Source organism: Mustela erminea, chromosome 13, assembly GCF_009829155.1.
Source record: "Mustela erminea isolate mMusErm1 chromosome 13, mMusErm1.Pri, whole genome shotgun sequence".
NCBI lineage: Eukaryota > Metazoa > Chordata > Mammalia > Carnivora > Mustelidae > Mustela > Mustela erminea.
In genome coordinates this window covers 56,971,685-56,991,736 of record NC_045626.1, presented here as the reverse complement: position 1 = coordinate 56,991,736, position 20,052 = coordinate 56,971,685, and the positions used below count along the sequence as shown (strand labels likewise).

Here is a 20,052-nt window from a genome sequence, read left to right as displayed (position 1 = left end):
AAGGTCAGAGAGAAAAGCAGACTCCCCGTGGAGCTGAGAGCCCGATGCGGGACTCGATCCTGGGACTCCAGGATCATGACCTGAGCTGAAGGCAGTCGTCCAACCAACTGAGCCACTCAGGCGTCCCTGTGCAACCCCTTCTTAACCTCCTTCTAGGTACCATCAGACTTGAGCTTCAGAGGTAAGAGAGACCAGAAGAACAAGATTTTAAGAAACTACGTTAGTGGGGGCGCCTGGGTGGCTCAGTGGGTTAAGCCTCTGCATTCGGCTCAGGTCATGGTCCCGGGGTCCTGGGATCGAGCCCCACATCGGGCTCTCTGCTCCGCGGGGAGCCTGCTTTCTCCTCTCTCTTTCTGTCTGCCTCTCTGGCTACTTGTGATCTCTGCCTGTCAAATAAATAAATAAAATCTTAAAAAAGAAAAAGAAGCTATGCTAGTGGGTTCGGACCAAAATGAGCTGTGTGGGAAAGTTACAGGCATCAAAATTACCAACCAGCAACTGTCCCTTGCAATGGGTGGTAAGCACCCTGCTCAATGTGTGCAGATTCCGGCTGGTGCCTAGTGACAAGGCAAGAGGGTCCACACTCCAGATGGCCCTGGATGCAGACTGTGACCTCTGGGAATTGAGGGAGTTGGCTGAGCAGGCTCTAAGGCAGGGAGTCCAAACAGACCCATGACACTATTCAGCAGGCAGAGGAGAGTGATACTGACCTTTGGGTCTGAACCCAGAGGCAGACCACTCGGCCCCTTATTTGGTCTGGGTCTCCCAGGTTCGGAAACACAAAGTCTTTGTGTTGAATGCCAAGACTGTGACCACTCAGAAGAATTGGGGCTTAGGCAGGAATCCCAAGAACAGCAGTACTGAGGCCCCAGGACTTTGGCTTGGTTCTCTGTAAGCCATATTCCAGCCCTCCTCTTGACTGTGCAGGGGCCTGAGCAGAAAACACACTCCTGGTTGAGTCTAGCCCAAGAGTGGTTTCCCCTGTGCCATCAGCTACAACATCTGCACCAAGGCCTGGCTTCCAGCTACAGGGACAGTGAGCTTTCTCCTGGTAGCTGCGTTCCTTGCTACCTTCATGATTAAAGACCCATGTTCTCTTTGGGCAAAGGAGAGGTGGACTCCCTCTAAAGGAGAAACAAGCCCTTGTCCTTGCTTGTCTCTTGAGTATGGAAACAAGAGCTCTGAAGCATTCATGCACTGGCACTGAACCTAGAATCAACTACCGCTCATATTCTAACGTCGCAGATTATGTATATTACTAATACAGTTAATAGTTACTGGGGCTAGCACTCTGATGGTAAGAACTCGTTTTCTTCTTCTAACATTCTTACGAGTAACTACTATTCTTATGGCCTTGGTATATATACCTGGGGAGACGGAGGGACACAAAGCCAAGCAGCTTGCCCATGATCACGCACCTTGTAAGCCACGGAGCATGCACGCAGGCAGCTGTCCCTTGGGACTGCTGGTACCTGCATGCCGCTCCCAGACTCTAGGGTTTGTCTCCGAGGAGGAAAGGCTTGCGTAAAACCCTCCCTGGGTTCACAGCTCACCGTCAAACGCAACAAAGTTCTCTCAGTCACCCAACCAGATAAGGATGCAGCATCCTTCCTATAGTGAATTATCTGAAGGAAACTTAACGGCTGAAAAAAATGACATGAAATACACATCCTTGAAAGGATTTACAAAACACTTCTGTAAAGATGGAAGTGGAGAAAGCTTTAGTTTAGCTCTCTTCCTGTGATGGCTCAAAAGGGAGATTAAACCATGGTGGCAGAGTTTCAGGCATTTGCAGACTCTCAGCAATGGTAAACCACCACAAGCTGATGACGGTGCCGGTCCCAGCAAATGCCCGAAGAAGGCACCTCAGTTTTAACAGAGCCGGAAACATCTCTGAGTTGAGTGCTGTGGCCGCAGGCAGTGGAGCAGCGTGGGTAACAATCGCACACACCCACTTTCACTAGTCCCCCCCCCCCCCCCCCCCCCCGTACTACCTCTGTCATCTTGAACAACTTCCCAAACTTCTGGGCCCCTGTGCTATTATTTGTCAAGCACCAGCTGTGTGTACCTGTTATCTGCCTTAATCTTCGTGGTGCCCTACGAAAGACCCAACAGCCTCACTGCCACACTTCCCGCTGCGGACGGAGTTCAGACAGGGTAGGTAACTTCTCCCCACTCATTCTGCTACCAACTGGGAGCAGGGATCCAGACCCGGTCTGTACGACTGTCCTTTACCATTTTCTGATACTTTCCTCTTATAAAATAGAAATAAAAAAAGTTGATGCCTATATTCCCCACCTTTCTGTTTAAAATAAAATCTTCTGTATAAGCAGCTCCCAAAGAACCCTTAATAGAACACAAGAGTCAAACCATTAGATTGAGTCCAGAAGTAGCTCCTAGGATAGGAGCTCTTAGGATAATCACATGAAGTCTGGGTTAGAGGAGGCCTCAGCTTGTTTAACTTACCTCTGGACCACAAACCCATCCAGTTTCCATCTAGAAAACTGAAGGATACTAGCTGATTGATAGGTTAGGGTGACATATCCATACTTCTTTATGTACCCACTATCCCGTTCCTTGCATGCCAAAGCATGTTTCAGAATGGAAAAATCTCAGCATCTGCTTCTTTATCTGGCTGCACATACTCTAAATAATAATCATAAAGCAATGTCTATGTAAGACTCTCTCAGTGTGGTTCCAGAAAATGTGCTTTTGAAACAAAACTCTCAATAAAGCATCCAGACTTAAGACATTTTCCACATACAGCTTGCACTGAGCTATAGTGGAAAAAATTTCCTATCGCATATGTCAACAGGTATAGCAGAAGAACTATAGATAATGTCAAGTTGCCTCCAGCCACATACTATAGGCATCTCTTTGAAAATTGGGCTTTCATCAAATTTTCTCTCTTATCTTTTTGTTTCATGATATCTTCAGAAATATTTCCTACTTTTATTGAGATTTTTCTCTCGGTACCAGTATTGTTTAAATATAATAGAATAGGTTCTAAATATTTAATGACAGGTGCTGGATTTGCAAAATGTACACTTGTTAAAATATGTTCTGGAAAGAAGGTAGAGGTATTGTGCTTCAGAATTAAAATAGTCACGTTTACCTAAAACAGGTGTTCATGTAGTTGAAAAGCTAACATTTGCTATTTTGGCCAAGAATGCATATCTCTTTAATTATTTTCATTGAGCTACAACTTCCCTAATTTCTATTTACCACAGTAGCTGAAACAGGAATATTACTCTAATTAATACAAATGTCCTCAAATTTCTAAAAGATCTATAGCAATTTTAGAAACAATAGTAAATATAATTAATCAGGGTAAAATTGATGGTGCTTGTATACTAAATCCTGTCAAACATGTTATTGAGATAAATTATTCCCTATGAAAAATGTTGAAAATGCAGGTATTTTCATTTTCACAAATATATTTAATTATACATGGATGAAAAATGATAAACACTAAGTATCTCTTGCTCAAACTTATTTTATATTTATTTTGAGAATACAAATGACCCTTGAACAGCATGGGTTTGAATTGTGTGGGTTCACTTACACACTATTTTTTCCCACGATACAGTAGAGTAGCGTAAATGTATTTTTCTTATGATTTTCTTAATAGCACTCTCTTCTATAGCCTACTCTATTATAAGAATATAGTATATAAAACATACAACATACAAAATATGTGTTAATTGACTATGTTATCAATTGACAGTAGGCTATCAGAAGTTGAGTTTGGGAGAGCCCTCATACTTGGATGTGTGAGGGGGGGTCCGTGCCATTCACCCTCACATTGTGCAAGAGTTAATTGTATATCATCCTATGACTCTATGAAACTTTAATTTCATATCCATCTTATACCCTTTCTTAACATTTGTTGCATCAAAACACTGCACCCTCAAAAGAACATATATTTTTGGGAAAGAGAAAATAATAAGAAGTTGCTTTCCTTAGCAGGTAAAGTAAAAATAAATGTAAAGGTTTTTTTTAACAGTTTTTAAGGAAAAGATGGTTTCATATTATATTAGTCCAAACAAGGCTCAAATGGTTTAATATTCACCAACAAAATAACAACCAGTCATTCATCTGTGATAGATTTATAAAACATAGCCAAATAAAACTGATGGTTATCTCCGTTTTTAGTCATTATTGCCTCAATGTCAAAGAATTCCACGAGTTAGCCTGAGCTGAACAGCTTTTACCCATTCTCCCAGAGGCCTACCTTCAGCAACTACTTTTTATAGAAGGCCAGTCCTTCAGAAAGCAACGTGATCTTAGCTAAGCTAATAATTAGCGATGCCTCCCAATTAAATTGGCTGTTCCCCCCACTCCCCCCATCCCCCGTCGTCCTGAATCTCAGGAGCTCAGGCCCACCTGGCCGGGATGCTGACACACAGGAACAGTAACTAGTGACTTTCCCTGGGCAGGACAGACTTCCCATCGTATTTCCAGAAATATTGATGGGCACATTCCACCACACTGTCTCCTGGGCCCAGTCTGTCTTTATGACCAACGACACATAGCCGCGTTGGCTGATGCCAAGCGCCGAGGGCAGAAGCACTGGGAGCTAACCAGCTAGTGCAGGAACGGCACCGGAGTCCAGTTAGCATCAGGCTTTAACCAGCGAAAATGACTAATGACATCCTGAACCCCACACCTGGGGCAGTTCCTCGCCTTCCCTCTCCCTCCTTCCCTGTTTTCCTTTCCCTCCTAGCTCCCTCCTTTTCACTGAGGGCCTCCTGTCTCACGGTGGGAAACAGGGTTAAAAGTGGGTCACCGAGTCACACTTTCCGACTTGAGCCGACCAAACCGAGACAGCCTTTGAAAGAGCTACAGGCTTTGTTTAAATAACGGAATACAGCAATGAGCCGCCCACTGTACTTCGAGAATAGCACACATACGGTGTCATCAGAGGCTGTGGCATAGAGAAAACCTGGTATTTTGGAAGTGGGAGGGACAGAGATCATCCAGTATAATTTTCTCAATTTACAAATGAGGACACTAAGGCCCAGAGAAGTTCAGAACCACCAACGTAGTTAAAATACAGGTCTAGGAATGCCAAATCTAAAGTCAGTGTTCTCCTGGGGGTGGTGGGAGCTGAGCAAAGTGGGGATGGGGGGGTCAGAAGGTCATGAGGGGTGTTACTAAATTCATTATGGTGATCAGTTCATAATACATACAAATATTGAATCACGATGTTGTATGCCTGAAATTAATGTAGTTATACAGCAATTAGGCCTCATTAAAAAACCAATTCAGTGTTCTTCTAACCAAACCGTGTGGCTTATTACATATCAGTGATACACGAACAACTTATTCATGATTAATATCATGAATAGGTTTTAACGATTTAAAAATATAGCTTTTAAAATTGGGACTAAAATTTTAGAGAAAACCCCAAACAACTAGAATTTTCTTAAGAACTCCTATTGAATATGAAAATTTGTACCACATGACTATTCAGGTCTAAATTTTAGAAGTTTTGTATTTATAGGCATGATATATTGGCAAATTTTCTTTCCAGAGAGCACGGTCTGTATTTCAGAAAAAGCACAAACAAAAGTGGTACGTGCTGTGAAAACAACACTTTTCAGATTAGAACTTAGTAAATAATCATGTAAATTTGATATGAGTTATTGGTATTTAGCCTAATGGTGTATCAAGACCATATGTTACTGTAGGCAAGCTCTTCAAATGCATAATTTATAACATAACCTCCATGACTACCTGAGAGACCTAGGTAGAATAATGAATTAATCCAGCAGAAATAGATCCTTGGAGGATGAAATGACATTTAGCTAAGGTCACAAGGGCAACTGGATTAGTAGTCTCAGGCTATTCCTCATAGAGAGTTTGCCAGAAGACACAAGAATCCAACCTATTCCCTCAACTAAAAATAAATCTCTTCAAAATGTTTAGTTTGTATTTCCAGGCATGGAAAGGCCTAGTGTTGCTTCAGATTTATACTGAATAGTATTAAAAAAAGAATGGGATCAACTACTGGCAGCAAAGATAAGCTATATGCATAAACACTGGGGTGGGGAGCAAGGCAGGGCATTCAGGAAAAAAATGCCTAAGAGGTGATGGAGAAGTAAGAAGAAACAACCACCAAAAAAAAAAAAGAGAGAGAGAGAGACTTGGAGGAGGCAAGAACTAAAGAGACAAATAGCTGGAGAATAATAAAAGAAGGATAAAGAAAAGAAAGTTGCAGAAAAGTAAAATGAAAAGAAAAAAGAATAAAAATGAAATAACTTCTAGTACACGACTAATAGGTCATGGGATCAAATGCACAAGGTGGTGACCACAGTTAACAGCCCTGGGTTGCACATTTAACAGTTGCTAAGAGAGTAGATTTTTTTTTTTTAAAGATTTTATTTATTTGACAGAGAGAGAGATCAGGGGTAGGGAGGGGGAGAGGGAGAGGGAAAAGCAGACTCCCCACTGAGCAGGAAGCCCGACATGGGACTCGATCCCAGGACCCCGGGATCATGATCTGAGCTGAAGGCAGACACTTGACTGACTGAGCCACCTAGGAGCCCCACTAGAAAGAGTGGATCTTAAAAGATTTCATCAGAAGAAAAAAAAATGTAAAGAAAAATAAGGAGAGAAATTAAATGATCGGTGGAAAAAAGAAAGGAACTGAAGTGGTAGAGCAGGTGGGAAGAAAGCGCTTAAACGATGGGGGCCCACTACTACCATGTGCGGCTGGGACAGAGCAAGGACTAAACATCAGATGAAGGACAAAGCAAGAAGAGATACATACATATGTGTATACATGTGGATATGAACTCACCCCCTAGACACTGCGTTACCCGAGCTTTTCTCTTCATCCTTGACTTCCTTCTCATTCTACAGGGACTCTGAGTGACCTCATCCAAACCCAGGGTGTCAGCTTGGCAAAGGCTGATGACCAGACTGTGGGAAGTGTTATTCTAAGTCCGTTGCAGCACATCTACCACCTGGCAGAAGTTTCCGCTGAACTTCACGGGAACGGTGAACTAAAAAAGTACACCACCTACCTCTCCAATCTTCAGTCCCCACATATGTTCTACTTTCCATACTCCACATTTTCTGATTGGTAATATCATCTCTAAATTGTCCCAGCCAGGAACTAGGTTCTTTTTATGTTGTTGCTTCTCCCTCCAAATGGCCACTAAAACTTACTTCCTAATATTTCTAAAGCTGTCGCTCTTCATGCAACTGCTCCTCTTGACTTGAGTTCTTTTCCCTCCTCACTGTGTTCAATCCTAACATCAGAGCAATCTTTCTAAGATTAGAATCACATCCCATTACTACCTGCTTTTTAAAGGCCACCAGTGGATCTCAGGACCAAGTCCAGCCTCCTTAGATGACAGACAAGACCAGACCTTCAAGACTTTGCTTTGTTGACCTCTCCATCCTCACCTCCTACCAGCCATGACCTTACTCCTATCCTATAATTGTTTTTAAACTACAGAGAAAAGGATTAAGGTCTGAGTATTACTAATGTTTGGGAAAAATTAAGCTATTAAGATATCATTATCTATATTTTTATGTTGATAATTTTTATATAAGTTGAACACTGTACCATTAAGTAATTTCTTACTCATTTCTACAACACGAAAGCACTGTATATTTTTCAAGGGTGGGAGGTGAAGATTGCTTATTACAGCCATATTGGGTTTTCTCCTCTCCCAGACCACCCTTCAACTAAACAGAGTAATCTGACAACATCCAATGTGCTTTATTCTTGTCCTGAGTCATACCATGGGCTGTGCTCCTGTTAGGCTGTTTTTCGAGAGTCTCCTTCTCCTGGTGTCGTGCAGATTAAACCCCTAGCATGGTGCCTGCCTGCCCATAACACGGGCTCAATAAACTCGGTCATCACCGTGATCTTCATCATAATGAGAAGGAAAACTCTGGTTTCTCGTGTCCTTGAGAACAGCAAATGTGTTAATACATCTGTAATCAGCACTAAAAATTTCCTGATTAGTAAATGTCTTTAAAGAGTCTGCAGAACTTTATGCACCAATGTGTGGGAAGACACATTGCCTTATATTAACTTGGCATGATATGCTTGGCATTGTCATACAACACCACAATCATTACTCTGAATTTTGTCCCATAACTTTGAAGCCTAGATGAGAAATAGGAACAATTAGGGTCACAGGTGTGTCTTCAAAACCAATTCAATAACTGAATATTTTCACATGCATGAAGCAACTTGGCAAACAATGGGAGAGAACCGCATTTCTGGCAATAGCTAGGAGCTCACCTTTTTTTCATCACCAACACAACTCCGAGGAATATAATAACAAACAGCAAGATGCCAGCAATGACTCCAGCAATTTTGACAGTATGGTCTGTTTCCTTCTCGGGTTCTGGGACTGGCTTCGGGGTGGCGGCTCCTAAAGGTGGAAGGAAATGAAAAAGGACAGACGATGGGTAAGAGAATAAAGATGTTACATTTTTAAACATTTTGCTGCATTTAACAGAGTAAGAAGACTTATCAGAGCCAGCAGACAGACAAGCTTTTGATTTTTTTTCCCACAGCTTTCATATGCACTGAAAGGAAGGTAATTGTTCATATTGTTCTTCAATATTTTACAAAACCATAACTTAAGTTGGGTAGCACACCCACGCCTGACCCTTTTCTAAGAGACTCTTCTCAAACAGTTTTTTTGTATTTTATTATCTTTATTGGCTCCTTGCTCTTTCTGCCGTTTAAAAACTTGCTAACAACACAATAGCTATCCTAAGCCTTTATCCAAATTTGATTTGCTGAAACATTTTCCTCAATTATTTTTCATAAGTGAAGCAGTAATTCTATAACATATTAGCCCAAACACCTGGAAAAGTGAGATAAGCTCATTTACCATGCATTTTACCAGCAATTGTTTTTTAACACAATAGAGATTTTCCCCCTGCCTTTGGAAATCTGAATCTAGGTCACATCTGGTAGGCAAAAGACTCCTTCTAAGCAATTTATTCACAAAGTGGGAGGCAGCTGATGATCACACTACTGGCACCCACATTTAATATCTGTTTAAATGAGATAACCAGAGCCTTCCAGTGGCTACTGTCTTGTGTGCCTGCTTTCCCATTTCCAAAACACCGTTTGTCCTGTTTATGGTATAATGTGATGGAATGTCAAATCTATGTCTGATGAAATATCCATTTCCTTTGCTAAATGAGTTCAGGACAAAAAAAAAAATATTAGGAATGTAACGTTCAATTCACTAAGCAGAATCCATTATTTTTTAAGGGCTTCTGCCCTTTTTAACCAGAACGTGATGATGCTGAGCACCCGAGGCATTGTGCCACCACCCTCCCTAGGGTGCCGGGACAGACCATTCTAAAGTAGGAATTTTATGTCCAAATTTGCCTTAGAATTTTCTTGGTAAAAAGATGTAATTAAAATTGAATATTGATACCAACCCTTTCTACTCTCTCGTTGGGTTTTCCATTCGTGCGTCACCTGATTCTTTAAAAAGTTAGCCATCCTTGTATCTGGTGCATTCTAGACTGAGACTGTCCTCAGATGAATCATCACAGGGAACTGTGTCAAGCTCTCACTTTCCATCTGTTTCCATCGGAAACATATAAACTACATTTCTTTCAAAAGCTATTCATGTTAAGATTTTATATGAAAGGCTGCCTCTTGAACCCATCTGTGGCCATTTTCCTGATAAAGCTGGTTAAGACTGGGGAGACACACTAGGCAAAAGGTGCCCATATATACTATGGAGTATTACGCCTCCATCAGAAAGGACGAATACCCAACTTTTGCATCAACATAGATGGGACTGGAAGAGATTATGCTGAATGAAATAAGTCAAGCAGAGAGAGTCAATTATCATATGGTTTCACTTACTTGTGGAGCACAAGGAATAACATGGAGAACATGGGGAGATGGAGAGGAGAAGTGAGTTGGGGGAAATTGGAAGGGGAGACGAACCACGAGAGACTGTGGACTCTGAGAGACAAACTGAGGGTTTTGGAGGGGAGAGGGAAGGGAGTTGGGTGAGCCCAGTGATGGGTATTAAGGAGGGCATGTATTGCATGCAGCACTGGGTGTGGTGCACAAACAATGAATCTTGGAACACTGAGAGAAAAAATTAAATTAAATTAAGAATAAAAAAGAAAATGTCAAAAATAAAACAAAAGACAAAATAAAAGATAACGTTGTGAGGTACTGGGGGGGTTAGGATTTCCATGCATCTTTTTTGGGGGATACAATTCAACCCCTAGCTATATATACATTATGTAATCCACATGTAGTAGTATTTATACTTAATGCAAACCTCATATATTCATGTATTATATAATACATACACAATCCCCTTTATGTACACGCATGTATATCTATACATGAAATAAATTTCATGATGTAAAAGGAAAAAAAAGGTGACTTTCCATCCACATGTGCATTCCAATCAAAGAGACAATTATAATGAGTGTCATCATGATGTAAAAATCACACCTTACTGAATACAAATCCTTTTGTGTAAACTGTTTTAGGTAGTTTTTATTTCTGATTACTTTAGGGGGAAGTCCTGCTACTTTATTTAAATGAATATCCCTCACACTAATTATCCAGATAAACATTGAGACTCTTAATGTTTATTATTTTTTAGTGTAATTACATCTTATGTATACCCCTCTAATATGCCACTGGAACTGAGTGGTGGATTTGTAGGATACTGATACATTAAATAAATTGCTAAGAAAGATTTAAAGATAAAATGTGTGCTACAAAAAGATGAAAATTAAAAAAACATTTAAGGGCGCCTGGGTGGCTCAGTGGGTTAAGCCGCTGCCTTCGGCTCAGGTCATGATCTCAGGGTCCTGGGATCGAGGCCCGCGTCGGGCTCTCTGCTCAGCGGGGAGCCTGCTTCCCTCTCTCTCTCTCTGCCTGCCTCTCCGTCTACTTGTGATTTCTCTCTGTCAAATAAATAAATAAAATCTTAAAAAAAAAAAAAAAAAAAAAAATTTAAAATAAAAATTTAAAATGCACAAAAGTGAAAAAGGGGGCTATGTTTTCCAATTTTGATTTCTTTTCTAACTTTAAAGATTTTATTTATTTATTTGTCAGAGAAACAGCTAGAGGAACACAAGCAGGGGGAGTTGGAGAGGGGGAAGCAGGCTTCCTGCAGAGCAGGGAGCCCCATGCAGGGCTCCATCTCAGGACCCTGGGACCATGACCTGGGCAAAGGCAGCTGCTTAACTGAACCACCCAGGCGTCCCTCTTTTGTAACTTAAAAAAATAAAATAAAATGAAATTGGCTTTATTCTTCCAAATGTTGGCATATTGGGGGCAGTCCCACTGATCTCACCAGTTAGTAGATTTCAAATGGCCCAAATATATTTTGTAAATAACCGATTCACTGAATTTCTTTGTAACTAAATTATGTCATTAATACAACACTTGGGAAAGAAATACAGAAAGACTTCTCTTAGCCTAAAAGACTGAAATACATTAACACACACACACACACACACACAGAGTACGTCATAAACCCTCAGTAAGGGAAGTTTGTCTTGTTAACGGTCACGTTTGCTTCTGTTAAAAAACAACGGGTTATGTTTCACTTTAGCCCACATTTTGCCTGTGTCCTATGAGAACTGGAGGAATACTCTACCCATCTTTGAGACAGGAAAAGAGACCCCCTCCGAGCCTTTCATTCCCTTGGGAAGCAGGAAAGTCCATTGTTATTCAGCTAGCATAAGCTCAGTATTATCATTCTTTAGCACTTACTTTTAACTCATTTCACATTGCAGGTCAAGAAAATGAAATGTTCTATCTCTGCAGGACACAGCTGCAATGTGATTATGGTGGCAATCATGCAGAATGGGAGAGCAGCTCAGAAAAGGAGAGGAGGGTTGGCCGGGGCTGGTGGTGAGTGACCCTCCTTTTGCCTGCTGCAGGGCACCGCCACCAGATCATGGTGACAGCCCCAGGACGAGGGGGTTGATTGGAATGTCCGGGTTTAGGGCTGATCGGAATGTCCGGGTTTAGGGCTGATCCGGGAAGCAACAACAGCAAATACAGGCTGGGATGGAATAAGTAAGTCACCTCACTGAGATAATCTCACGGAGGTGTGTGTCACTAATTCCAAGTTCACTCCCGGTACCCACCATTCCTGCCGTTGTCTGCCTGCCCTGCCCCTCCAGCCTTTCCGGAAATTGACATCTTTATGACCCCCTTCCACCGGATGCTCTTTTCTTCACTTTTGTTTTTTTTGGAAACATGCAGTTGCGAGCTGTCTGTCAGCCTGGGACAGATAATAATTTGTGACAGAATGTGGCTATAACTGATAGCTTGTCCCCCCCCCCCCCAGCAAATCTATGAATTTAATAGTATAATTTACAAACTGCTTGGCTAAAGAGTTGTTTTCATATTTTCCCCTCTGTCTTGTTATTTTCTTGCCAGGTTTCTAATGGTATGAACTTTTATTCCTTTTTTTTTTTTTTTTTTTTTTTTGTATAATTTCTAATTCTTTGTGGAAAGGCATTTTTTTCCCCCTCTTCTGCTGCACATTCTGTTGAGAGTTTACTGTACATGTAGGTCCTTTTAAAGGGAATATATTCAAATGCATGTATTTAATAGGGGGTATTATCTAGGCTTGAACATATTTGTTAAAATAATGAATAAGCTAAACATTTCATAGATGGAGGGGGACATTCTGATGAAACTGTAGAGCATAATCTTCACAGATGTCCCCTCTACTAACTCTTAGTGATGGCTTTGGGTGATTGTTTTGTTCAACGACCAAGAAAATTAAAAAGAGCGGTATTCCAGTGAACTTGCTTTTTTTTTTTTTTTAAAGATTTTATTTATTTATTTGACAGAGAGAGATCACAAGTAGGCAGAGAGGCAGGCAGAGAGAGAGGAGGAAACAGGCTCCCTGCTGAGCAGAGAGCCCAATGCGGGACTCGATCCCAGGACCCTGAGATCATGACCTGAGCTGAAGGCAGTGGCTTAACCCACTGAGCCACCCAGGCACCCATCCAGTGAACTTGCTTTAAGTAAGGTCACAGATACAGCATACCACATGAAAACCCTCAAAAGAAAGGGAATGATTTTATCCAATGCTGTATTCAGTGGGTTTCCAACTTAGCAGGAAATAGTGAGTCTTGGCCTAGTGTCTGATGTTAAACTAAATAACAGCACACGCCAGGCCGAGAACATGATGTGCTCAGCCACTGGTTTGAGGTTTGGGCCCAATTTTGACTACTGAACTGGCTGCAGAAATTTTTCCAGAAGACCCAAGGACGCAAGCTCAGGAGGTCATGAAAGTCATCACGGCTGCCTAGGGCTACTGACCGCGGTGGCAGTGGCCCCAACACCACGACGGCATCACCTTGAGAAAACAGGAAGCCTTCCTGACAGGAAAAGTGAACATTAGGCATAGCCCAGGGATAGCCTGGCTGCCCAGGCCATCTGCATAATGGTGACCAGTACGAGGCTGTCCCTAAATGTTGGAGAAAATAAGCAATATTCTTGATTTATTCTACAAGATTTTATTGAGTACCCCAATGGTGCCATGCACTATTTCAGGAATACAACAGTGAACAAATGGGTCTAACAAAACCTCTGTCCTCATGGAAGTTCTATTCTGGTGGGGAAGGCCAGAGCCAGACGGATAGGGATGCACTGAGTGGTATAGGGGTGAAGGTTGAGGGGGAGAGGGAGAGCTAGATACCTGGGCTTGTTGGGCAAGGCATAATGCAATGAATCCTGATGTGATTGCAATGAATCCGGATTGTGAAGGGGAGATGTGTAGGTTGGGGTAGGGTCTATGGGTTTATGCAGGAGCACAGAGCTCTAGGGCCCCCTCCTCACTCCTCATAACTAGGATAAAGAAGAGGGAGAGGAGGAGAAAAAGGCAGAGGATGACACTACTCAGAGTTATATCCCAGAGGTGGGAAGGGGTGTGAAAAGTGGTCAGGAATTGATGGTGGAAGCATTTCCAGAAGGGACACTTGCTTGGGCAATCCTAATCATGGGCTAATGCTAATATTAGTTTTCATAAGTCTTCAGTCACAACCCCTTACCGAGTACCTTTTATGCTCAAAGTGCTGTAACTGTATCTGCAGGGGAATTCGAGAGGAGTAAGACTGGAGCCTCAGCCTTCAGGGCCTGACACCAGAAGCCACATGAAGTGCATGGGTGAGCCCTAGAACCCACTGTGGGGACAGTGAACAGGGAGGTTTGGAAAGGCTCCTCTCCAGAGGGTGGAATATGAATGGGCTTGAAGGAAGGGGAAGATTCCAATAGAAGGATACCTCATAAGCGAAGACAGAGAGGCAGAGAGCACAAAGACAGCTCTGTGATTAGATCCTCGTGTAGCTGGGCTGAAGTCCAGGTGAAGGTTCGGGAGTAGAGGAGGAGAGGTATGGGAAACTGAGGCTTTATGGTTCGCTTCCTGGCTTTGCTTACCAGCTAAGACAGCCTGTACTGAATATAAGAAGGGAGGAACAGTAGGAAATAATGGAGCTGTGCCTTGAGAGGAGTACGTGGGTAGTATTACACAAGCTCATGGAGTGGAGAGGGGGGTGGTGAGGCCAGGCATTTGGGGACCATTGGGAAGGCGACTACCTCACCTGGGCTGGGAGCTCAATGTCTGATCTAAAGGGGTGAGTGGAACTGAAAGGCAAGGACAAGGGGCTTACAGAAGGCATCTCACCAGCTGCACAGAGGTGTGCTTGGGTCTCAGATGCCCAGCGCTGGCTGGATGCTGCTGCCATTGATGGACATACAAGGTTGGTCTCCTGCCGGGGAAAATGTGTGTTTGGGTTTGACCTTTGAAGTGAATCCAAGCAACAAAATGCTTCATTCCCACTACACGCGAAAGGTTCCAGTGGCAAACCAAACACCGAAATACCACTCTCAGTATTTGGGGGTCAAGGAGAGAAAAACGCGGGGGACAGCAACCAGGGGAACCACGGACAAGAGAAACTGAGGAGGCCGAGACACCTTACAAGATGAGACCTGAGGAAAATTAAAAGCAGAAAGTAAAATGGCGGCTGTGGACGTTTGTAAGATGACAGTTTCCTCAAGCTCATTCCCCAGCACTCCGATTCTGAAAGGTATTTTCAAGCGTCAACTGAGGAAGCCTCAGCCACTTTGCGCTAGTCTTTTTATGGCCATTTGGACACAAAACCTATTTTAATTAATTTTCATAGGTTCTTTTGTTTTGTTTTACCTTTTGCAGAGGTAGATTTCTTTTCTTTTTCTTAAAAATAGCAACACCCTGGTTTTAAATAGGACCATGAGACAGCTCATTCATGTCTTGTACAGAAAATTAGAATTCCTTGCAGTCTGTTTTTAGTTTTCTCAGCTGTCCCTTTAACGTTATACATAATCGCAAAACATCTACAAGATTTTTCATTTAAATTACATACCATTGTTTTTCTTCCTGGGAATGCAAAGTCAATCAACTACTCTGGAATCATCTACACTCACACTTTATGTATTATTTGTAACCTGATTATGCTTTTGAATTTATAACTCTTCCTTTGTCCCTAATTTCCACCGTAGGGCATGCAGAACGCGTACGGCTTACAAGTAATAATCAGAAATATAATTTCTCATATAAAACTGAGATACTGGATTGTTTGATATATACTGTCTCTAAAAAATTAATCTACTTTTTTATTTTTGTTCTAATTTCATGACAGTTACTGCTTTCATTTATTGATGTGGCCAACATCCTGTGGGGAAGATGATCTATCAAAGCCTTATCACTTACTATCTGGGCACTAAAAGTTTCAAGAGAATTATTAGTGCTGTTACTATTCTGATGAAATAGCTTTATTTTTTCCATTTGCATTTCTCAAATCATGGTCAAGTCATAAAATGAGGAAACAACTTGTCAATAAGAAGGTATCAGCTGTGTTCACTTTTCATACAAAGTGAATAATCCATGAAGGGAATACCAGTGGATGTTTTTGGAGGATACTCCTGTTAAGAGTGAGTTTTGTCTGAAACTAAACTTTAGGGGCATTAAAATAAAAATCTGCTGTCCCTCTAATTTGTTTTCAGACTTTGTGTCATGGGTCACGGTCTAGCTAGCTTATGTTTAGCTCTTAGAAATAATTCCTCTGGGAGAAAGAATCACTACAGCTTCTTGCACAAAAAAGTAGTTCTTTGTGTATATGTTTGTCAAAGCCCCCTGTAGCTTTTGTGGCTGCCTAAAATTGTCCATTCCCTATTTTATCTAGAAGTGAGTATACCTAATAGAGTCTACATGCTTACTAAAAGAATCAGTATCTTTGGGGGCCTGGGTGGCTCAGTGGGTTAAGCCTCTGCCTTTGGCTCAGGTCATGATCTCAGGGTCCCGGGATCGAGGCCCGCATCGGGCTCTCTGCTCAGCGGGGAGCCTGCTTTCTCCTCTATGCCTGCCTCTGCCTCTCTGCATACTTGTGATCTCTCTCTCTCTGTTTCAAATAAATAAAAATAAAATCTTAAAAAAAAAAAAGAATCAGTATTTTTGAGATTCAAACAATGTACAGAGTCTAGCAAACTGAAGGCAGAAATGTGATATGTCGTTCACATGGCTAAAAGGTAATCCTCAGAAATGTAATGAGGTTTCCTGGGATCAAGGAGGGAGTGGGGTCATGTAATCCCCCCATACTCACTCAGTAAACATACAGCTTTTCCTTAAACAATGGGGTTCTTTAATAAACAAGACTTATATTCATTGTGTCATTCTGTTCAATATTTTCTAAACAGAGGTTCTGCATTCATAGAGAGTTTAAGAACATTTGGAGAGAACTTATGAAACATAAAGATGACTAGCTTTTCCAGGGACTCAAGATCAAAGGTCTAAGTAACACCCTAGGTGATTCCCTACACAGCATGAAGAAAAACTCCCACTTGAGAACCTCATTGGTCCTAAATATCTGTGAAGGAAGGTTTTCACAGACAAGGCAGAATAAGAAAAATATTTAATTGGACTGTTAATTTTAAAAGACCTTCTGATATATTGATATCTTTATCAGTTAGCAAATTTCTTTCAGTGTACTGTTTTAAATGATTCTTTTACAAAATTAAGAGGCAAAACCTCATGGAATCAAGCCCTAGTTTTATGAGTCTCCAGTTAGTAGAGATTGGAAGAGATCCCTAATTGCAAAGGAATTTAAGGAATGCCACCTGAGTGCCCAGTTGCTACTACTATATTCCATAGGAAGGAAGAAGGCTGACCTTCTGGAAGTCCTACTTTATGTGCTAGTTATCTTATATAACTTTATTTACTATTTCACCACGAGGGGTAATCAACACCATTTTACAAATGAAGAAACTAAGGCAGCAGAAACAATCAGGATAAGCAGCTTGTCCTGACAGTGAGAAGCAAAGGGAAGGAGCTACACGCTGGGTCCAGGCATGTCTGTGAAGCTCACTCCCGTTTCACTGTGTTGGAACCTTCCTGACTGACACAGCAAACTTGGGCGACTACTGCTAACTCTCTGAATGACAAGACTCAAGTTAAAAATCATCTTGGTTAGGTGTAAAGAGAAGAGCCTAAGAGAAGAAGGAAAACAAGCAAACAACAGTAGTACAGAAGAATGCAATAGAGAAATTTAAAATCCTGAAAGAATAGGATAAATATATGAGGACATAGGACTTCCCGTGCCTAAGTTTAGAAAAGAAAGGCCTGGTAATACAGCTCATGTTACTTAGAAATGAACCAGAGGAATGACTTGCAGAGCACAACATACTGGTCAAGGTAGAAACAGGGAAAGGAATCAAAGAAAAGAAACACAAATGGCCAACAGGGAAGAAAAGAAGGACAATGTAAAAAGAGACAAGGGATTCAGATCATTTATCTAACCAAGGAGCAGACCAGCAGGTACCCTGATATAGTCTTCCACAGGAGCTTTTCAGAAGTAAGGAGTATTTCTTATCTACAGTTGACTTCTAGTGATTAACACAATGCTTTTAACACAGTGGTCACTTGGTAAGTCTTTACTGAATGAATCTCTTAAAACACATAGGAGGTATCTATAAAGAGAATCATGACCATATGTGATCTGTATCGGTATGAGGAAAATTTTTGAACAAGAACGGGAGCTCAAGTTTCTACAGAGAAAAGTTGTATCTTTTCCTCTCTGTATTCTTATTGCCTAGAATGTAGCATGTACTCAACAAAAGTTAGAGCAAGTAAATGAGTTTTGGTTGTATATACAAGGCGTTTTGACCCTCAGCACATGAGAATGAAATATATTTCAAAGGAGGTTTACTCTCTATCCTTGGGTTGAAGAAGAGTTACTTGACATTAGACAGGTCAGTTCTCACCACCCTACCCATCTTGAAAGGTAAAAAATTGCTATACTTTCTTCATCTCTTCTCCATTCCCTCTGCCACGCACCTGGCTTATTTTCCTTCTGGACTTTTGTATTTGACTTCCACGTAGACATCCCATCCAGTCTCTTTCACATACTGCAGCCATATTGGTCTTCCTAAAGAATTACTCTAATCGGGTCACTCTTTCATTTAAAAACACAACATAGAACCCAAGAGTTTCCTAACACTTCTTTCAAAAGGTAATCGAGGACTTCCATGGGCTGGCTCCAACCCCTTCCCTAACTGTATGTCCTTTTAAAAAAATACTTTCCTTTATCTACGTTCCAACCCAATGGACACGTTCAGTTTTCCCCATACATCCAATATTTCCCTTCTCAGGACTCCTGCCACTCTTTTCCATTTCCCTACTCATTTTCCATTGGTTCTAAATCATGCCCATCTTTCAAAGGTCACCTAGCCCAAAGATAGCTCTTGATTGCTTTGTAGGAAGTATTTTCTCTCCTGCTGAATGACTATAGAACCTTGCTTAACCCCTCTTGCATAGAACTTACTTTCAACTTTCAGTTCAGTCATTTTAGTAAATTCTTTGTATCACATGCTACCATGAGTTCCTTGAGACAAAGCTGTTTTGACTTTTTTGGTGCTCCTCTGACTTAGCCTAGTATCTTATTATTTATCTGCAGTTCATATGAGAACAGCTATACTGCATCACAGATCTCTCACGATTAATCACATTCTGAATTGTACTCTTTTCATAACTTGCCTATTCTTCTCCCATTTATGTTGAAGTTCTTGGAGAGCACAAGGGATATAAAATAAAAGAAACAAGAGAAACAAGGGGAAGTGGAAGTAAGTAAAGACAAGAGGCCCAGTGTTGTGGTCTTTCCTCCACTGCTCCCCAGGATATAGTGAGGGGATTACGATGGAAACAGGCACCTGCAGCTACTATCAGATGACCTTCCATGGGCATCCAGAAAATATACCAAGACTGAAGGAACATGTCTGAACATTAGTTCCACCGAGCACACCAAGAGACAGCCAGTATACAGAAGAAGTGTTTTTTCAGTATGCTGATGACAGATCAAAGTCCTTACCAGTAAATTCACTGACCAAACTTTCATCAATGATGAAATGAGATTAATAGAAAGAAAGAGCATGAAAATAAATATTAGTGGCAAAATGTTATATGTTCAGCACCAAAGAAGTGAAATATATATCCATCAATGACAAGGAAGTTAACTGGGTACATATCAGAGAGACAGGAAATGAGTATCTGTCAAGAATAAAGTGTTATGAACTCATTACTTGCAATGATTAAGTAGCTATCGACCATTTTTCACCATCATATATGGAATTTGTTTTAGAAGTCTTTAAACTAGCCAAAATTTTTGCTCGAGAACAATGACAATGGTCTGGGCTTTTTAGAAAGAAAAAAAAAAGAGAGAGAGGGAGAGAGAAGGAAACTTGTAATAAGATAATGTCAACATATTTCAAACCATAACTTGGTTTAATAAAATGGTTATATGATTTCTATGACCCTACTTTAAAAGTATTTTTTAACTTCCTCACTACTCATAGAAGAAACAAGGTAGAAATCTGAAAATTCTCTCTATTAAGCCCCTGCACTGGCTAAAAGACACAGGTAGCCCACTCTTGATGAGGTCTCCACATGTGTGTCTGTGCTTGCATACATGTACATAAATATGCACCTGTGTCTATGGAAATTATTCAAAGACATATAAGGAGAACCC

At 41.2% G+C, this 20,052-nt stretch overlaps 1 protein-coding gene across 12 annotated transcripts in view; it reads right to left on the bottom strand.

Annotated features, from left to right (window-relative positions):
• The window catches only part of PTPRM (protein tyrosine phosphatase receptor type M), a 761,675-nt gene that overhangs the window by 211,353 nt on the left and 530,270 nt on the right, over window positions 1-20,052 (bottom strand). For all 12 annotated transcript variants that reach the window (XM_032310611.1, XM_032310612.1, XM_032310613.1 and 9 more), the window contains one exon: window positions 8,267-8,399. In XM_032310611.1, the coding sequence (XP_032166502.1) occupies window positions 8,267-8,399 (133 nt within the window). The remainder of the gene's footprint in view (window positions 1-8,266; window positions 8,400-20,052) is intronic.